This window comes from Mycteria americana, chromosome 1 (assembly GCF_035582795.1).
Source record: "Mycteria americana isolate JAX WOST 10 ecotype Jacksonville Zoo and Gardens chromosome 1, USCA_MyAme_1.0, whole genome shotgun sequence".
Lineage (NCBI taxonomy): Eukaryota > Metazoa > Chordata > Aves > Ciconiiformes > Ciconiidae > Mycteria > Mycteria americana.
In genome coordinates this window covers 63,409,265-63,430,307 of record NC_134365.1, presented here as the reverse complement: position 1 = coordinate 63,430,307, position 21,043 = coordinate 63,409,265, and the positions used below count along the sequence as shown (strand labels likewise).

General features: G+C 43.0%; 1 protein-coding gene across 6 annotated transcripts in view; it reads left to right on the top strand.

Moving 5' to 3' along the window:
• The first annotated feature begins 1,369 nt into the window (after positions 1-1,369).
• CHPT1 (choline phosphotransferase 1) overlaps positions 1,370-21,043 on the top strand; it is a 23,761-nt gene continuing 4,087 nt past the window's right edge. The window contains exons 1-7 of one of the 6 annotated variants that reach the window (XM_075502909.1): positions 1,371-1,733; positions 11,333-11,480; positions 12,528-12,669; positions 16,220-16,304; positions 17,912-18,043; positions 18,423-18,581; positions 20,876-21,001. In XM_075502909.1, coding sequence (XP_075359024.1) covers positions 1,491-1,733; positions 11,333-11,480; positions 12,528-12,669; positions 16,220-16,304; positions 17,912-18,043; positions 18,423-18,581; positions 20,876-21,001 — 1,035 coding nt within the window. In that variant the 5' untranslated portion in view covers positions 1,371-1,490. Of the gene's footprint in view, positions 1,734-11,332; positions 11,481-12,527; positions 12,670-16,219; positions 16,305-17,911; positions 18,044-18,422; positions 18,582-20,875; positions 21,002-21,043 lie in introns of all 6 variants that reach the window. The other 5 variants (XM_075502937.1, XM_075502927.1, XM_075502919.1 and 2 more) reach the window with 5 other exon arrangements.

Here is a 21,043-nt window from a genome sequence, read left to right as displayed (position 1 = left end):
TTGGCTGTTATTGAATCTTTCTTTATTATGTTATGTATTACCCCCTCCTTTGCTGGCAGTTCCTCTCTTCTCTGTTTTGGCCCCTAATCCCACTTGCCATATTATAACTGTATTTACTGATCTGTAAATGAAATCAGCAGATGAATGACATAGGACGCACATACCACGTCAAGGGATTCTGAAACCACCCTTTTGCGTATGTCACTCGTTTCTGACCCTAGCAGTAGAGAAAGCTACTCAAAAACATACTAACTTTATCAGACAAAGGGAATCAGCTCAATTTGAGTAACAGGAAACTGCTCTGTCCAGGAAATTGTTGTGCCTGGGCAGGAAGCTGCAGCCTCTGGCCCACAATGGAATAACTTAAAAAAGGATTCCTGATTCTAAGAAGATGCCAGTTGGGTATATAATACTCGTTAGAGGTTGTATTTTATACTTACCACTTCATCTTTCATACAGCTACACAGCGCTCACCTTTCCTTGGCCACATTCACAAACCACATACCTTCCCAGAGAGTCAGGGATACACCTAAATCCTTCACATGGCCAATTCAAATAATTTGAAGTGCCACAATTTCTGAAAAGACGCATTTGTTTCTAAGCGCCTTCTCTAAGGGGGTCAAGGAGGTGAAGGCAGTCCTGTGTAAGACAGCGTTCAGGTGCCCCATGACGCCCAAGACCACCACCGCCCAGGCAGCGGGCCTCCTCCCGGGGGCGGAGGACCCCTTGGCTGATACAACGGGGACCACCGCCCTGCAGACATGGCTCTGGCGTCCTGCTGGCTGCAGGGAGCCCACCCGCCGCCCAAGCCCTGCCTTTATTATGCCTTGCTCCGGCATCAAGCCTTGCCGGCCACCGGCTGCGTGCACCCCCGCTGCGGCTGTCAGCTGCGTTATAAAACACGCAAAAGGAAAATGAGTAAGGAAAGCCACAGAGGAGAGGGGGGTTCGACCCACTCTGCCCGCACCCAGCAGTGATGAGACGTGGGAGCTCAGGCCCACCGCTCCAGGGGCCCACGCCGGCCGTGACTGCCCACGGGCCTGGGGAAATGGCGGCAGGCGGGACGGGCCTTCCCGGGGCTCACCCCTCGACGACCAAAGGCTCCCCCCGCCGCCGGGGTGATCCCCATCCCCTCACGGCGAGGCGCGGCTGGCGGAGCAGGGCAACCTCCCCAGAAACAGGGCCACTGCGACCGGGACGGGGGGGCACGGGCACCGCGTCCCCGCCGCGGGGGAGTGAGGGAGCCGTGCCGCGGGACGAAGGAACCAACGGCGGGCCGGGGCGAGGGCGCCCGCCCCGCCCTAGCTGTCGCGGGGCTGGCTGCTCCCCTCCAGCAGGGCCGCCCCTAGGCGTCGGCCTCTTCCGCCTCCCGCCGCTGCGCCGCGGTCCCCAGTTCAGCCCCGCCCCGGGCGGCGGCGGCCTGACGGCGGTCCCGTCCGGTGCGCGGCGAGCGGCGGCCCCCGCGGCGGGGCTGCGGCGGTGGCGCCGGCATGGCCGTGCCCTGGGCTCTGCCCGCGCCCCTCAGCCCGGCGCAGCTGAAGCGCCTGGAGCAGCACCGCTACAGCGCGGCCGGGCGCTCGCTGCTGGAGCCGTGGCTGCAGCCCTACTGGGCCTGGCTGGTGGAGCAGGTCCCGCTGGGGCTGGCCCCCAACGCCATCACCCTGTGCGGCCTCCTGCTGAACTGCCTGACGGCGCTGCCGCTCATCGCCTGCTGCCCCAGCGCCACCGAGCAGGTACCGCCCGCCACGGCCCGCCGCCGCCTCTCCGTTAGAGCCTGACCCCTTCCCCTGCCTGCTACCGTCTCCTCCCGGCACGGCCTCGCCTCAGCCCGGCGGCCCCGCCCTGGCCGCCGCCCCGCGGGGCCCCCGTGCCCTCTCGCCCCGCGGTGCCGCAGCTCGGCCCCGGGCGGCCCGGTGTGGGGCGGCCACCCCGGTACCTCCTGACAGTACCCGAAGCTCTCGGGCCCATGCCTGCCGCGGGGTGCGGTGGCCTGCCACTTGCGGCTCCGTGGCGGTAATACGCGTTGCCCTTCCCACGGTAGGGAGGGCTTAGGTAGCACTGCAGGTTTGCCCTGAGAAATCAGGGAGCGGTGATGCGGGGGTCACGCTTTGGGGTAGCAGGGGTCAAGCTGGAGATGGGTGTTAAGGTTTGAATGCCAGAATGCTGGGGGGATCGTGTCAAAGGGCGAGTTTCAGTGGGCTCCTCTCTCCTCCCCCGTCCTTTGCTGACCAGAGTGGGGATGTCCCTGTGGGGATGGGGCTCTGACTGGGTGCTTGGCCCAGCCCAGACCCCAGCCTCTTCAAGGGACCATCTTACATCCCATGCGTGTGCCTCTGCTCGGGCAGCTTGCTGGGAAGGAGACGTCAGCTGTGTCAACTCCCTTCTCAAGAGGAAGGCTGTAACAGAGGGGCGGTGGAGGTAGAAACAGCTCCAGGCCAGGAGAGGGTGCGGGATGCACCCAGGAGCGGGGCAGAGCTGGCCACAAGGCATGGCTTGACGCCACTTCAGCCATTTCAGCATTGTCTCGTTCAGAATCGAGGTTTGTTTGTGTTGCAGATGTGTTAGCTGACAGTAGCTCAAATGCTTCCCATCCTCGTGTGGGAAACGTGTAATTGCTTTAGCTTCTGGAGGGAAAACAGGCTTGTTAGGATGGGCTGATGCTGCTGTTGCTTAAACTGTGTTGCCAACAGTTTCACTGACAATTTAAGTAGCTCTGTTGGAGCTTTTTGTCCCAGCCTTTTACGAGTTCCCCAGTGCAGAGTCTTCATGGTAGTTAGGGTGGGAAATATCAGGGGAAGATTGCTTTGTGTAGGTAAAATACCTTGAAGGGTGGCTGTTGTTTTTCTTGCGTTCTGATGGGCTTAAACCCTAATGACAGAGGTGGTGGTTGGTTGGGGTTTTTTAATAACTTAGATATACTTTGGTGAGTGTTCTAGTTGACAGAAGCACCTGTCTTTTTCTGTAGTTGCTTTGCCCTTTGTGTTAGCAGAGGTGTTTGTGGCAGACATATCAAGAAGCTGATCCAAATCAAAATTAACTTTGCTTTGGTCTAACCCTAATCACTTCCCTGATTTGCATCACCAGGTAGAGGCACTCTGTGGCGTTGCAGGCAGTAGGAGAAGGGAGGATAGAAATGAGAGTGAATGGTTGGAAACCACAGATTGTCTTCTAGTGGCACTTTCAGAATCAAAATGCTTGTGGAACTGCTACCTTTAGCTTAGTTTTGTGATGTAGTTATCAATTGTGTGCCAGCTATGCGTCTGGGTGTTCATTTTAGCTTTTCCTATTTGCTATTCAGAAAAAAAAAGGCAGGAAGTAAATTTTAAGTTATTTTTTGCTTGAGGACTCTTGTACAAAAAGAAAAAGGTTGTGTTGCAGACACCCAGAGAATTATTCCTTCTAAGAAAGCTTAGGTGGTTTTAGGAATTTTACTGGCTTTTTTAATTGTGGAAGCTGAATTTTTGAAGAACCTATAGTTTGGACTAAACTTCCTTGTTCAGATATCAGTATGTCCTTTATAAATATGTAGTGTAAAGCCAGCCTCCTTATTCTATTGGTTTTTTTGTTGCCTCTGTGCTGTGAGAATTCCCCTCACTTTCTCTTGCCGCATCACTTAGGGCATGGTTATCTCTCATCTGCTTGTTTAATGACTCAGCTTGTCTTCTACCTAAGATGTCATGTGTCTGGATGGCTTTTTAGAAAGCTAAAACTGTTGCAACACTGATAGGTGCTACGTGTACTGTTGTAATACCTACTTTGTACTTTTGACTTGGATGTGTAGGCTGGAAGGGCTAGGGGGAAGGTGGAACTGAAAATGATGTTAAAGGTGATGGAATCACAGACTGAGCTAATAGCGTAGTGCACTTCAACATCACCTCTCTATACTGCCAAGCCACCTCTTCTATTCATGAACAAGTCTTTGTTACCTGACGGACTAACAAGAAGTTATTACATTCTCTTGGTGGAAGTGTAGGAGCGCTGGATAGAAGACTCAGATAAAATAACAAGCAGGTTTTGGTTTTAGGTGGAGGGTTTTTTTATGAGTTGGTTTGTGTGGTTGGTTTTTTTTTTTTCCCCTAACCAGTCTGAAGTGGGCCATTTCTATTAGTCCTTTATTGAAAACACTGAAGTCTTGATGTTTGTACACACTGTTCAAAACAAGTAAGACTGGTAGCTGAAATCCCTCAGAGAGTAGCTGCTAGCAGATGCTTAGAAAAAGAGATCTTTCCCCAGTATCCCTTCCAGCTGCCAAAAGACTGTGGTCTAGGGGTTTCTCGGCGAGGGATTCTACTCAGGTTACTTGCTAGAACAGCAACTGATGGATCTATTTCCCCACAGACACCTTCCAACTCATAATTTTGCCTTTCGAATTATTTGTTTTGAACCTGTTTCTACTTTCAGCTTCCATTATGTCCTATTGCAGTGAATTCCACAATTTAGTAATACTTTTCCCTGCCCCCACACAATGCAATTAATGTCTAAAACCATACAATGTTCCCTTGTTCTCTTATTGTGTAGCTGTTATTTCCTTATACTATTCTTTTTGTCTTCATCAGCATCAGTAACCACTAAAAGCCAGTTTGTTACTGACTAGCACAATATGTTTTGGCTTTTTAAAATAATGTCTGGTAGGAACATGGGTTGTATCACTGTCTCCTGTAAATGCACACTTCAACATAAGCTTTCTTATTTGTAGCTAAGCCATTAGCAGACTGCACCTCTCAAGTGCTCAAGTAACTAAAATCCATGTGTGTAGATTTTTTTAGAGTGTCCAGTTTCTTACTCTGTGTAACTTAGGACAGTAATCTATAGAAATAATAGAGGGGACCGCTACACCAGGTGTAGTGGTGGGGAGGATACTACCTGCATGCTTCATGTTCTGTGGAGGGCTGAAGTATCTTCTTCACTGTGACTGCAGGCTGTTTTTCTGACACCAGTTACAAAATATTTAGGAATGAAAAGGTTTGCTGATTTTAAGTATGAATAGTGTGTATTTGCTGCGTTAGAGTGTAAAAGGAGCACTTCTTAGGTGAGGATTTCCATTTTATCCCCACCACTTGACAGTGAACTGTTTTGCTCTACTGCAAGCGGACTTCTCTGAAGTAGCTACAGTTACTTCATTAGGTTTTGCACATGAATCTCTCATTACCCCTTCCCATTCTGGGGAAAACTGACATGTTAATTTTTTCCTTGCATCAACACTAGGAAGAAAACTGGCTAAACATAGTTCTCTACCTTATTGAAAAGGAGAAAGGAAACTGTGATCCTGCTGCTTTCATGGCCCCTCATGGAGGGGCCTAGCTTCAGTCATCCTTTGAGCTCAGCCACAGGTGTCTCAAATACTACGGGAAGCTAGAATTTTAGGACAGAAATTCATGCTAACAGTAATTATTACTTTGTATTGAATTTATATCTAGTTTAAAAAAAATAAATCTCATAGCAGTTATAGCAGGATCTAAGCAAAGAGCCCCCTAAAATGATTAGAGTAGATTTCACCCAGGAATAAAGACTTGTCCTGCATGCTGTCAGCTTCTTAGGTTCCATCATGTCTCATTCATTTGGGTTTTTTTAAGGCCTTTGTTTCTGTTGTCTATAATTTCCTGCAGATTACTGGGAATAGAGTAATACAGGAACAGAAGAGCATGGATTATGGATTTGCAGTTTGGGCAGCGATGGCGAAAGGGGGCAGGGGCTCAAGGGTTCTTGTGCAGAGAGCAGAGCTATGGAGAGAAGGGAGGCTTGTGATGGCTAGCTCTGTAGAATTGCTTAAAAAATGGTGTAGTGCATTTATAAAAGGGTGCTAGACCTTGCTGAAACATGCTATTTAGAAAGCCATGCAACTAGGGAGACCAAAAAGCAGGGGAGGGTCTAGGTGGCGTGGCTCCAGCTAGCTCTACTATTAACTGCTTGGAGGGAGAGGAACATTGGTGAGGCGCTGTCTCTGCTTCTCTCAATCTCTCTTTTTAAAAATCCCTTTAAAAAACAACAACAAAAACCCACCAAACCCCATTTTTTAAACTGAAAGGAGGCATCGTCTTGAGTTTTTTCCTGTCAGAGGGAGAAATGAAGGGAAGATATTGACAGGTGTGGAATTATGTAAATAGCAAGGGCACAACTGAGCTTTGTGGGAGAGAGAATAAAGAAGCAGAAAAGAGGGGGAACTGGAACAGCTGGTATGAACTGGAGGCATGAAGGAAGAAGCATTAAGCCCCTGACCTGGTAGAGGAGAGGTGCAAAGCACTGAGTGGGGCAGGGAATCCTGCCCATACCCACGAGTGAAGAATGGAGCACTCAGCAGTGAATGGGAGAAAGAGGTATTGGGCGTAAAGGAAGACAGTGAAGGTTCAGGAACCCCAACACAGAAGGACGGGAGGTCTTTCAGAGGGAGCTTGTTGGGGAGAGGAGGATGCTAAAGGAATGCAGGGAGTCCCTGGTGTGCATGAAATGCACTTGGGCTATAGTATGATTTCCACACCCCCCCACCCCAGCCCTCTCCCCCTGGTGTAATGCAGGTTTAAACAGCCCCTTCCCTTCTCCTGCTATTAGTACAATTGTACATAATGCTTTGTGCGAAACAGAAGTGAGGAAAACGATCCATATTTGGGGGGAAGAGGGAGGAAGTCCAGTAAAAATGTCTCTCTCTATTCTGGATGTGTTCCAGAGAGGGGCTGTGTAAAGTAGGGTGGAATTAGTTGCTGTGTTGTTGGATTGAGGAAGTGAGATTATGACTAAAAGTGGTGAGTAATTAAGGGGGGCTGAATCTTTAAATGTTGCATAAGCTTGGGCTGTTGAACTCTCTGGGCTTTGCTTTGAGCTTTGCTTGAAATAAGTGGTAAGGGATCTTCTTGGCACATCTAGCCTTCTGCAGCTGTCCATGCTCCTCTGTGGTGTGGAACCACAGGCAGAAGAATGAGGACTGCTGTTCAATCTACACTTTTTCCTGAAGGAGAGGCATGCCACACATACCTGTCAGATGCTATATGCACGTTGTTTTGTTTTGACACCCTCTGGTTCAGTAGATGACCAGACCTGCTGTACCAAATCTGTGTGTGACAAGATTCTGGGGCTGTATCATCTTTCAGACATCCTTTCTAATTGAAGCAGAGAAGCTGCCTTCTCCCCGCCCCTCTCCCTGGCTTTGTGTTCTCTTGTAGTTCCATGAGAATAGCATCTAGCTCTGGCCAAATAATACATTTGCTTGGACAGGATATAACTTTGGGCAGAGATAATAAACACCTCATCAGTGAAAAGCTGATGATTATTGGGAGCCTCCTGACCTTTCTGCTGAGTCTGTCAGCCATGTCAGCATTCTCAAATGCTCCCACTTCTCTAATTTGCAAACTACTTGGTTCCAGTGTGGGAATCCGGCAGGGGACATCCCTGGGTGAAGAGCCAGGCATGTGAGAAGGCAGAGGAGATGGCAGCTGTAGCTGTATTGAGAGGGTGGATAGCAGAGAGAATCTGTGGTTGTTAGGAACTTCAGAAACCTCTGTGCACCTTCAGTGATTTGGAAAACTGTATTTTACTGATTAAAACATTAGAGCATTCATTTAATCTGCTAAATGCGTAGTTGATCTTGAGTGATCTTTGGTTATTACCACTTTGGGTTTGATTTGAACTGACAGCCTAGGGAAGAAATGCTCCAGATTGTGTTTCTAAGCCCTCTCGGACACCTGTTCCCTTGTTCTTACTGGATATTCTTCCCTTCTCCACAACTGTGGGGATACAGATGCATCTGCTACAGATGTTAACGGATACAGATACCCTAACTGGGAAGAGGATGAAGACTTGTCCCCCTCTTTACAGGTTGTCAATGAGCAGAGCGTTCTAGTTTTGGAGTCTGAGGGGATCGTTGCTTTGATTTGTCCCAGCAGGAGCTAATGCAAACAGACTTGGATCAGCAGTCTTAATGATTATACCTGTATAATAACTTGAAACTCAACAAAAGCCACTGCTTTGTCAAAAAGACCTGATAAGAGAGGTTTGAGTTGAAGCTTATTTATTTATTTATTTTTACATTAAACTTGTGTTAAACTTGTTTTGAGGTAAGGTAAATGTAGATTATGTTACCTTGAACAAGAATTCTTGCCTCGAGTTCTGTGGGTTATGGAAACTTTCATAAACTGACTGCAGTAACCAGCATGCAAACCTTTTGTTTTGGTTAGAATTGAGTTCGTATTTCGTGGAGCTTGCTTTTCAAAAGACTGTGATAATACCAAGCATATGGCATAAAGCACTACAGCTAATGATTAAAAAAAAGTGCCATAACAGGTTTCTGTTCCTGACTGGTGTTTCAATTACGGAAATGATCCAGTTAAATAAGAAACTTCCCACGCTCTGGCATTTGACTTAATTGGTGATATGCCCCACACTGGGGGGAGTGAATGCAGAGTGGGTAAGGAATTTAGCTTGCATATTTAGCACTGGATACAGTCTACTTTTGTTTGTGATACAGAGAACCTGATGACTTTAAGCAAACTAAAACCTATTTCAGTTATAGGTAGATGGTTGCAAAAGGAGGGGAGCCTAATGCAACCAAAAAACCAGTGGTGTCCTGGACAGAATTGCCAGGTGTGGCCTGGTTTACTTGCCAAAACCCAGGGATTAGCACGACAAGTTTCAATAGATCTCAGGCTATCTTTTCATAACTAGTAGAAGTATGTCACAGTAAGGACACCTCGTAAAACACTGCAAATTAACTTTGTGGCATTTCACAGTAATATCAGTGAAAAAAATTGGAGCTGTCTTTAAAATAGTACTTTTTTAAACGACTGCAGTGAAACTGGTGGTTTCTCCTGGCCTTTCTGCTCATGATGCTTCATTCATAGGTCTGTGTCAGGAGCTGCCTTGTTTGAGAATATCTGTTATTCCCCATACAACAAAGTTATTCTGAAAAAGTCAGTATAACACACTTTAATATGTGGATTATGTTACAAGTAAAATGCTCTTAGCTTCAGCAGGGTCCTAACTGTGCTTTTATGTCCTGAAATACCTGAGCAATGACTGACAGCCCTCTATTTTGGAAAGGTGGAGAGTGAGAACGGGGGCCGACAGGTAGCCGCTGCCTCTCTGCAGAATGTCTGAGCAAGTGAGCTTGTGCCAGGAGAAGCGCTTGAGCTCTCTGTTCCTCCAGCTAGCTCTCGGTGATCTGCGAACCCTGGGTGGCAGTAGGCTGCTCCTGTGTCCACAGGCTCTGTCCTTCCCCCTTCATCAGAGGAGAGAAACTTTTTCAAAAGATGGCTAAGAACTCACTCCCTGGTTTAACCCCATCCCCCAACAAAATGTTGAACTGGACTAACAAGGGAGGAAAAACCTAAATAACTCGACTAATTCCATTGGTAAACATCAAACATGTATTGCTGCAATCACTTGACCTGGATTTCTATAGTGTGCTCTTTGGGGGGGTTGCCAGATACCAGCATGTTAAATGGCCATTGGAATGGGAGTATCTACTCATCCTCTTTCACCTCATGAAAGGTGGAAGCTCAAGGCTTCCATCATCTGTGATTACAATTACATCATCTTCCACATCATCTGTGATTACAATTTTTCTTAGTTTTAATCCTTTAATTGGATTTTCTTAATCCAATTTTCCTTGGATTAAGGAGAGAGACGGCCTTGCCAGTTTTGAAGAATTTTCCAAGTTTTCTAGATTTCTATGTACATACAAATGCAGACTTCTCACCTATAGCTGGAGTCCCTAATTCTGTGACTGTCTTTTGCTTCAAAGTTGGGCGAAGCAGCCAACCATTTGACTTCAAATGGTGGAATGTTTTATTAATGAAATTATGATTTTCCTGCTACCCAGTATTTGCATAAATTTGCTGACAATATTGTTTCCATATTAAAAGCACAAAACTAAGCGATAACATAGTGTATCAGCCAGCCTTGAATACATGAGGAAGTCTTAAATAACAGCAAAAAAGCTGTTCAGAACTGAACTTCCCTGAAGCGTGCTGGTTCTTGGGAAAGATGTGTTTTGTGATCAGTCTGACTGGAAGCGTAACTTTTTTCCTAGCACAAGTCAGTGAGTGTAACGATGATGAGAAAACAGAATGGCTGGAGGAGCAGCTCACCTCATCTGCGTTCTTATTGCTGCTTTCTCCTCTCCCTGCCTATGTGCTGATTGGCAACTGTCATTTTTCCTTTTTCCCCAGCAATGACACTGGGTTTATGTGAGTGTGGACAAATCTCAGCTCACTGAGATTTGATCTGTTGTCTAAATCTGCTCGATAGGCTTTAGAGGACTTAGGTAATACACGTAATCACGTTGGTCTATTTGCGCTGCAGGAGAGGAACTGCAGAGGTGTAGAGCCGCAGCAGCTGTCCCTTACCTGGGAGTGTAAGGATTCACTTACCTGGGAGTGTGGCTGCCTGTGGCTGTTTGCTTGTTTAACCTGCAAGTTGCATTTCCAGCATTTATACCTAACTTTGGCTCTCTTTTTGTGAACAGTGCTTCTAAGTGTTAAGGGTACCACTGGAAAATACTTTAGGCAAAAATGTTACCTGTGCTTTGTTCAAAAGGTGTAATAAATAATTTTTTTAGTAAAAACTAATTCCTAGACAAAGACATACTGACTGTGTGTATGAAAATAATGCTTTCGAAAGGTACTCCTGTAGGACAGTTCCTTTGAACCCAAGACTGGTGTTAATGTAACCGATTCACAGCTTGTTTTGAAACTCCGATGGTCTTTATTCAGTAGATAGTTGCTCCTTCATATTTAGTGAATGACTTAATTTCTTCAAACCCTTGTCCAAAGTGCCTCTGTAGTCAATTTTTGTATGTTGGTAAAAATCTCTTTCCCTAAAAGCTGAAGTCTTTATTTAGTAAAATGTAATGGTTTTTTGTATCTACATGTTATAAATCTGAGCAAATAATCTAAGCGTTTATCACATAAACTGCTGAGAACTTTAGTAAGTGCCTTACTACTATTTTCTTTTTTAAAGATTAATTTTATTTTATAACATTTTTCAGCACAAATAATACAAATAATTGTAGAAATACTGCGGTTTTACAGTGGAAAAATAAGTCAATTGATGCACAAGAGAGGTTAAAGTTTTTTGGGTTTTGTTTGGGGTTTTGTTTTTTAAATAATTAGAAGGACCTGTGTTTCACGGGTATATCCAGAGTAGTTCATTATAGTGGTTACTACAGCTCATGTAGGACTAGCGCACAGAATTTGGTTTGTCCGTTAACTAAGTAACAAATAGCACTAAGTAACAAATAGCACAATGCGGTATGGTTTTGTGCTGAACAATATTTTACCTTTAACAGATTATCAGCTAAGAAATTGGGAACTGCCTAGTGACCATCTATGTGAATCTCTTTCAGGCACCTTTTTGGGCATACATCCTGGGTGCATTAGGACTTTTTATCTACCAGTCTCTGGATGCCATTGATGGGAAGCAAGCCAGAAGAACAAACAGTAGTTCTCCTCTAGGAGAACTCTTTGATCATGGTTGCGACTCTATTTCCACAGGTAGCCTTAACCTACTGTTACCCATCCTAGTTTTTAAAACGTTACCTGTTTTCAAGAGGAGCTGATTAATCACAGACTTGTTGAAGTTGGAAAGGACCTCTGGAAATCATCTAGTCCAACCCCCTACTCAGACCAGGGTCAGCATGTTCCCTTCTTTTAGGATAACTTCACCATCTCCTGGTCACTGCAGCCAAGGCTGCCCCTGACCTTTGCATCCCTCACCAGTATCAGGGAGGATATTTCAGAAGTAGCTTTGGCAGATGTTGGGATAACATGCGTTCTGCTCTTACTGTGAATCTTCATATATAGTGTTCTTTGAACGAGCTAGGTGGTGAACAAAGAATTCTGTAAGAGCATGCTTAGAGATTTTTTACTATACATAGCCTGTGTTTTCCAGCAGGGTACAGGTGATGTCTAATAAAGGATTTTAAGGACCTAAAAGACTGATGCTGGCATGTGTAACTAAGGATTCTGCTTTAGGAGTGAGGTGCCAAAATATCAGTTTGGTAATAGGGCATCTAGCCTGGCACTTAGGAGAAGGATAATTTATATTCCTTAGAAGAATGAGTTTAAAAAAAAGTTTATTTGGAGTCCTTAAAAAGTAAGCCTTGCTCAGTTTTACTTTCCGTAACTTAGTTGCTGTTGGTGGCAATGCCTGTACTTCTATAAAAGCTTAATGACTGAAACATTTGCCCTGGGAGTCGGTGTGTTCTTTATGCCTCACTTCCCAGAGAAGTGCCACTACCAGTCTCTCTGAGCTGGGCCCTTCAGGTGAAGCTGTCAGTGTCACAAAGAACACCAGATGACAAGGCCAGAAGAAGGGAGAACCACCACTGTAAGCTAGAAGGTGAGGCCCTCGCTTGGAAGAAAAGGAGTCCTGTGTTTTGGTCTCTCCTGCCAGGACTGTCCCTGAGGTTAGCTACTCAGCAAAGTATCAGTCGTATCATTACTTTGTTATAGTGATGTAAAATGCCTTGTGATTTTTTAATTTCTCTTAACTGCAAGCAAAGAGGGTATATGACTAACATGTTCATTTCTGCTTTTCAGTTTTTGTTGTCCTTGGATCCTGCATAGCAATCCGACTAGGAACAAATCCTGACTGGTTGTTTTTCTGTTGTTTTGTGGGACTGTTCATGTTCTATTCTGCTCACTGGCAGACATATGTATCAGGCATACTAAGGTTTGGAAAGTAAGTAGGTATCTTTAGAAGTGCATGTGGCTTAATGTCTGAGACTGCTAGCTACTTGATTTCCATTTCTTCTTGTGTTTTTCCATGCTCTCTCTTCCTCTCGCCTTCCTCCTCATCTCCCTTCTACCCTAGCAGACTTGTGTTTTACCTGGCAAGAACTTTAAAAGTCTGCATAATATTGAGCAGAGGGCTTGTTCTTTTAGCAGCTGATTTTAGCTATATATGCTTTGTTTGCATGCGTTTTGCTCTTTTGTCTGCAGATTTGTTCACGGAACTTATACAAGCACCATGCAGGCTCAGGCCAGAGGTCTTGCCTGCAGCATAAACAAGTGCTCTGTGTAGGAGTAGGGACAGAGCAAGCATCTACAGTACCTCCCTTTGTAACCTCCCAGCCACAGAACCGTTTCAGCCCAGGGGACTCAGACCCACATGCATTTTGAGAGAAATTCCCATGCTAATGGGTTTCTCTTCCATAGACATCTTCAGTCTTCCTTCGAACAAACTCTGTGCATCCATTGCATCCTTTGTCAAGGAGTTCCACAGAGCTATGGCAGTGCTTGAAGAATTACCCCAGGTTTACTTGGGGGTTTTGCTTTTAATCTGGCTCATACTGGTTTTGATGTCCTTTAGGTTTTGTGTTTGGTCACAATTCTAGCGATTGCTGTGATGCTGTTCATGACTTGGTAGAAGCTTCATCTGTTCTCACTACAGTGTGGGAGGAGAGTCATGACATTCATGTGGAAGATAACAATTTCAATTTAACTCCTAACAGTGTGGGGATTGCGGCACCCTCCCGCAGCTAGCCATGGCCTTTTGCTGGTTTTAAACAATGAGCTGCACTTCAGTAATGATTTCTGAAAAGAGGAAAGGATCAGAGACTTCTGTAGCAGCAAAACTGGAAATATGTGATAGATGAAGGCTGTCCTTCTGATAATCCTAGTCGATTGTTAAGTCACCTGTTTATAGTCCTACTTAGCTCTGACCTTAGCAAATCTGAGTGTCACTGAGCACACAGGCTAGTGATCAGCTATCCTTGCATACTGTTTGATGTCTGTATCAAAAGAAAGCTGTCTCTGTGGTAATGCTAAGAGCTCTTTTTATTCACTGCTAATGCATTTTACCACACAAACTATAACTCTTCTACCTGCCTACCCATCCTACTTTTTTAAAGGACATTTTGTGCTGTAAACAAAAATAGATGCTTTAGAGTGATGGCTGAAATAGGATAATTTCCATACCTGACAGTGGACTACGATGAAGGGAGATGGACTGTGTCACGAGCTCTGGGATTTTGCATAAATGATTACTTTTCTGTGCCTTTTGTTCTTGCATAAAATGTGAGAATTTCCCCTATATCAGGAAGGCACCGAGGCTCCCATGCCACGTAAAACTTCTTCGTTAAAAACTTAATGGCTTCTATGTAAATATAGTGATAGTGCATAGTACAAGCAGTTCGGAATGGCCTGGTGTTTGGCCATGCTTACTGTTTGAAGTTAGACACAACTTTTCTCCAAGATAACTTATTTCTGTTTAGTGAGAACAGGTCAGAGTTGTTTCAAGGCTCGCAATTTTATTTCCCTTAAGCATAGAGGTGAGAGACTAAATGAAGGCAAGAGTATACTGCTCTAAATATGATAATAACATGGATGGAAGATTTCACTGATGCCATTCCTAAATTAGAGGCACTTGATTTTAGAAGTCAAATGACAGATGAGAGAGTCCTAGCACTGATGGCCAGGAAGGATCAGAGCAGCTGGGTACTGTGCTACTGTCAGGTTATGTAGAATACCACACAGTGTCTGATTAAAATCTTTGGACTCTTATTTGGGCGGTGTTGCAACCAACTGTCTGAGCCTCTGTAAAATTAAGTACTAAACACATGTAATTACTCAACTTCAAGTTCAAGCCTCCTCCTGCCACCAACAACAGCAAATGCAGTACAGCTTAGGAATCTAGGTTTTAATAGTACAGAGCACAAACTCTGAACACTTGCACTTGTATATGGATGCTTTTGCATGACGTAACCAACAAGGTCAGTGTGCAGCTACAGCAATGACTGGGCAGATGCCACATTTCACCCCTGGTAGAGAGGGAAAAGCCCACTCCCAGCAGCGCTGTCCTGTTTCCCCCCTGCACAGACTCTGTCACTTGACTTCAAGCCAATTCATGAAACGGGCAGAAGATTAAAAACCTACACAAGGCTAGCAAGCTGAACTGGTTCACCTTACAGCCCGATGAGCACAACAGCTAGTGCAAGCGAGGGAACGCAATGGCGTAGGAAGGAGAGGCCTAACCCATTCCAATGGCTTTGGACAGTGACGAGCACCTCAGCATATTGTCTAGTTGCAGCTTAAACTTTGGCTCTTCTAAGACTAAGGGTAGGAAGCTAGTGATGAAATTTAGCACATTTTATCACTATCTGATGAAAGAAGAGAGTTTTATGTTACTGTAATTATCAAGATCAGATAAATGTTTTCCATTAGCCAAGAGTTGAGTCCTATCTCCCTTTAAAAATACAGTTTCCTGTGCAAACAGTTCACATGCTGAGCAAGTAATGATACATGTTGACTTTGGTCATAGTACCTTAAAACAGCAAATTTATTCAAACTGCTTAAGGAAATGTTGTATTTAAAACATCCATTGTCACTGTTTGCTGGTAACTTCAGTAGAAAGATCAGGTACCTGTCTCAAAACCTTTGGTAGCATAAACAGTACCTTAGATATGCACTTATTTTTTTTTTAATTTATTTTAAAGCTTTATTGAAAATACCGATTCTGTCTCTTGAGCTTCTTCTTAACTTTTTTTATATATTCAGGTCTTCTCAAAACATTTCATCAATCAAATACAGAAAGAAAAGAGTTTGGCTATCTTGTCTGAGAACAAAAAAGGTGGAATACAGAGCCTGGACTTGAGGGGGCATGCAAGGCCACCTATTTTAAAAATGTTTTTATGGAAAAAAGCAAGATATCAATTGTATATCCTCTGAAACAGGGCAGATGCTTAGCTATCCGCTGACTCAGTCCTCAAAATACTGCCCTTACGTGTTGCAGGCTGTATCTGTCAAGTTTTCATGATATGATAGTTTAAAGAAATCCCTTCTGTTGTCCCAGCCTGCAGGGTCCATACTTTTATAAGATATGCTTTTAATGGAAATGTTTGATTTCATTTACTGTGAGCTTGCTTTAAACTTTGATTTGATGCTTACACAGCAACAACTCTGTAAATTTATACAAAATTCTCCAATAGTGAACAATGTATTCATTAAAGATATTCCCCCTATTACAATTATATGTAGCTTGCTCTAGATAAGTGAGTATTGGTTTAATTTTATATCTTAACCAAAGATGTGTGCCTCCATATAGAGTATCTTTCTCAGTCAAGGAAAATCATATTCTGTATACATTGATGTAATCTGAAGTACTTTTAAGGTGCTAATTTAAAGTCACTGTCTTTTGATTTTTTTCCCCCATGCCTGCCTTACACCTACAGCAAAAAGACCTTTCTAAAGGTCCTAAAGGTAACTAAATCTCCTTTTTTTTTCCTTCATAGAGTTGATGTAACTGAAGTTCAGATAGCCATAACAATGCTGCTCTTGATATCTGCATATGGTGGAACAGCAGTATGGGACTATAAGGTAAGTGTATTAAGTATTCAGAGTTCCTGTTGAGTATTCAGTTCCTGTTAAGTGTTCACAGTTCCTATGGTATTTGAAGCTATCTTGTGCAAGTACCATCAACACCTACTAGTTGTCTAATGTTCTGTTTCAGCTTATTGCACAAATGTAGGTTATTTTTATGTTGTGGCTAACTTAGATATAATGGTGTGACTTCCTATGCACAAATTTAGAGCTACATAGAGGAAAAAAGACCCCATCTGCCACATACAAACTTCTGATCTGGAACTAATACTCTGCAGATACTTAAGCTTTAACAAACAGTTTTGTTCTAGTTTTATTTCTTTTGTATATTTTATTGTAAGACATACATTTCTGTCCAGTTAAATGATTTATAGGATACTTTATTTTAAAATTTAAAGAGTAAATGCTTTCAACTAACAAAACCATGGGATGAAGTTAGGGGGTTTTTGGTTAAGTAATCCATATTTATGTGCCAATGGAGATGTACTGATTTTTAACAGTTATGTCAGAACCAACATAAATGTAAATATCTATATTTAAAGAATTGTTTTCTGTCCAAAAGCATTTCCCTGTCTCTGGCTTTTATTCTGATCTTTAAAGATGCACTTGAGTGGACGGGATCAAAAGTATATTAGACTAACATCTTCATCCTTTCTAGGGTCTTTACTCAGAAATGTATAGTACTGCTTGGTTACAGCACATGGAAGAGCTGAGACCCTTCCATGCTATTGATAACCAATGCAAATTAATCTAAATATAAACCATCAAGTAATTCAAATTAATCCACGAGTTTACTCAGCAATGAAGAAATGTTTAGCTAAACTTTGTTTCCTTTCCCCATCCTGCAAGATGGTTTTGTTCTATTTTCCAACAGCTTATTTTCATGTTGGAAAATAAAGTAGGTGCATTAGACTTTAATTATGATTGATTTTTCTTCAGTATGAAAATCTGTGGTAGTTATGCTGTATCTCAAAACAATCTATATTCAAAAATATAGTCAATGGTTTCAATTTATTACTACTTCTTTTTTTTAAATCCTCTGCTGCCCTTTGGAAGTTTCCTTGAAACTGCAATTGATTCTGAAAGGTAACTGTTTAATTAAAATTTGTATCTGGAGACTATTCTAAATGCAAAGATACAGCATACAAACAACATGTACCAAAACACAAAGCAGGCAGATGGTGTTTGTGTTTCCTGTGGTTCAGTATTGTGTTACCCGGTGAAATAGGGTACTGTTTCTTCACAATAGGAACTATCCTTCTGCCCCCTCCCATGCCTTGGTAATGCAGTAATCTGTGTCAAGTTTTTGCTTATGTAGTAAAAATATTTGAAGAACATCGTAAGGAAAAACACAGTAGGATTTAGCTGAATTTCAAGACAAGAACTTAAGTACTCAAAAGTCAAGTTTAAACATTACAAAAGAAATTCATCATCTCCTTACTAAGGAAACAAATTCCAAACACTGTCCTCCTGAGCTTGTTCCTGGAAAAGTGAGAGTTCAAATAAAACAATTGTTCAGTAGGTATCAGTGGCTTTTTAAATCACCTTTTAAAAAAGGTGTTATCCTTAACTTTTAATATCTTTCTTTTGTTTTTCCTGCTAAGGTCCCTTTGGTGGGCTTAGAACTGAAGTTCTTTGCAGTTTTTGGCATACTGTGTGGAACAGCACTTTCTTTTTTCAATTACTTCCGTGTCATCTTTGGTGGAGGGGTTGGAAAGAATGGATCTACAATAGCAGTAAGTTGCTTTAAAAATCTGAACGAGGTTTGAATAACTTATGCCCATAATTGATTGCATTTCAGATAATCATAAGGATTTAATCTGTTTAAGCAGAAAGGCATACGAGTGTTGGATGGCTAAAGCAAAGACTTCATTGTCAACCTTCTCTCCACCTGTTACTGGATTTCTTCTGTCACAGGAACCAGCAATGAATTTTCTTACAAAATTGATTAGTGGTTACCGCAAAGGATACTAATAGCATTGGCATAATGCTAATGGACTTTCCTGAGTCTTTACAACTCTGGTTTTGTTTAGTGGGATTTGCAATACATATAAAATCTGGACCTTTCTATGTGACTGAAGCCCAAGACAAATTTTCTGTCCATTTGTATTTCAGGGAACAAGTGTTCTTTCACCAGGCCTGCACATTGGACTACTTATCACACTGGCCATTATGATCTATAAAAAGTCTACAACTCAGCTGTTTGAAAAACATTCTTGCCTGTATGTCTTGACATTTGGATTTGTGAATGCTAAAATCTCTCAGAAGTTGGTGGTAAGGAATCTTGTTTCAGTCCTAAACCTCCTAAAACTAAACTGGTTCTTGGCTTAACGCTTGCTGGATCAGTGGGCACTGCACATTTTCCCATTCTGCTCTGCCACCGATTAGCAGTTTCATTATGACCAAGACACTGAACTAGACTCAGGCTCCTACAGAGAGATTATATATAACACTGATGCAAACACATACTTATTGTTGAATGTATTGGTTAGAACTTTCAGTTTTGTTTAACTTACTCCTAGAAATACACTGTCTGTCTTTAACATCATAATGGTGGTCCCTCAAGCCTTACTAACAGTGCTGTGACTTCTGATTTGATTATCTGAAATAGGAATTTACTTTAATCATTAAAATGAAGAGATAAACTTCTCTATCTTTCTCTTTTGTAATTAAAAACCTCATCACTGGATTAAAAAAAAATAAAATCTGCCTTACTACATATTTGCTAACAACAGTAGTCCAGCCAGCTGATTCCCTCCCACACCCCGGCATGACATTTTTCAAACACTAGAAAACAGATATTCTACAGACTTCCTTGCTAAACAGGAGTTCACCTAGTGAGCTACTAACTTGGTTCAAGAGAGAGAATGCTGATAAGAAGACTGAGCCTTAAGATTGAACTTGAGGCAGTTCATCTATTCTGTCAAACACCTTGGCTCCCTTCCTCGTTCAGAGGACCCCTGGGTCCTCGTAACCAGCAGTCATCACTGTATGTATGTCAGCTCACTCACTGGCACTTCTGAGCAAACCATGTCTGCGTTGACGCTTTAAACCATGTCTGCCTTGACGCTTTATGTGTAGCTTTGAAGATAGCCTGCTCCAGAGGAAAATCTGTAAAGGTAGTGGGGAAAGGATTTCGTGGGTTTACCTCTCACAGTTTTCTGATACTATTTCAGGAGGCCTTGTCCTTCAGGCACTCTGGAGCAAGGAAACTGCAGTAAAAACTGTAGGCATACACCAGTGGCATATCTCAGCATATCAAACAAGGATACAAACTTCAAAAGAACAAAACAGGTTAAAAAAAAAAAAAAACACCTACACAAGGCGTGACCATGTATGAGGCCCAGTGGAGACATGCGCCAAGGTCTGTGCAGTTTGTGTGGATGTGCCAGAGCTGCTCTGTGGGCACTGACCCTGCGTACCTGTTGCACATCATGCAGATGTGAGCCAGGAACTGCTCCCTGCAGCAGATCCCTTTTGCAGGAGAGATGCATCCTTAGCTGGCTTAGAGTGGAAGCCTTTGTCAGCTCTCCTCTGGATGTAAGCCTTTGTTGTTTGTCCTGTCTTTAGACTGGGACACTCACAGGCTTTTTTGTGAATTTTGCTGCTCAGCATAGAGTTGAACAGTATTTATGTTATGCTAAGAGACCACTTTGTTCACAGGAACCTCTCAGTACTTTAATCATAATTGCCAGGTATCCACAAGCAAGGAAGCAAGGAATGACAGAGTGATTTCTTATGGCAAACTTGGTACCTAGTCTACTTTCCTTCTGCCATTTTTGAGCTTCCTGGTATGGACTCTTCATACGTCCTTTATTAGGTCTCCAACTTCTTACAAAAAAAACTCTTCTGCCTCACAATTAAAGGTGAGCTTAAGTTGTCTCTGAGAATGCTAAATATGGAAGGATGAAGGTGTGGGGGGAATAGACTCCCTCCCTCTGCCCCCAGTAATCTCCTCTTGGTCATTCTGTAAAGCGTCTCTGTGCATACATCACTGTCTCTACTAAACAGTGAAAACAAGTCTTGTCACCTAAGCAAAAGCCTAGTTTCTAGTTAGCTTTTGGCTAAGTAAAGCCAAAATTTTCAAGTTAGACTTGAAAACAACATTTCAAGTGAATAGTATTAATTTTCAGTAATACACTTGCATAGTCTTACCCTTCAAATACAGCACTGAAAAAATAGAGTAGGTAACCCTTGCAAATAGCTAAAATGCACTGATATGTATGTAACTTACAAAAGAACATTGAAGGACATGTATGCATTTCCTATATAATAAAGTCAACGAATACCCACTGATAACTGAAATAGCTGCTGTCACTGATTTAAGTGCTATATATTGATTGAATAACCGGGAAAGAGGTTACTTTATCCTTGGGAAAGAAACTGTCAGGGAGCAGCAGGCCCTGAAGCATTTGCGAAGCCCTTGGCCTGCCTGCTGATTGCTTCCTAAGAACTGTGGACAGCAGGTTGTTGCTGGGCATGGATATCATGCTGGTTTTCTGGCAGTTACACTGATCTTGCAGTCATGCATTTTTGTGTCTCTTTTTTCTTTTTTTTTTTTAACATAGGTGGCTCACATGACAAAAAGTGAAATCTGTCTTCAGGACACTGCATTTATTGGGCCAGGACTTCTGTTTTTGGACCAGTACTTCAACAGTTTCATTGATGAATATATTGTTCTGTGGATAGCATTGGTAAGCATTTTGTTTTATACTTTTCATTTGGTGCATACTTAA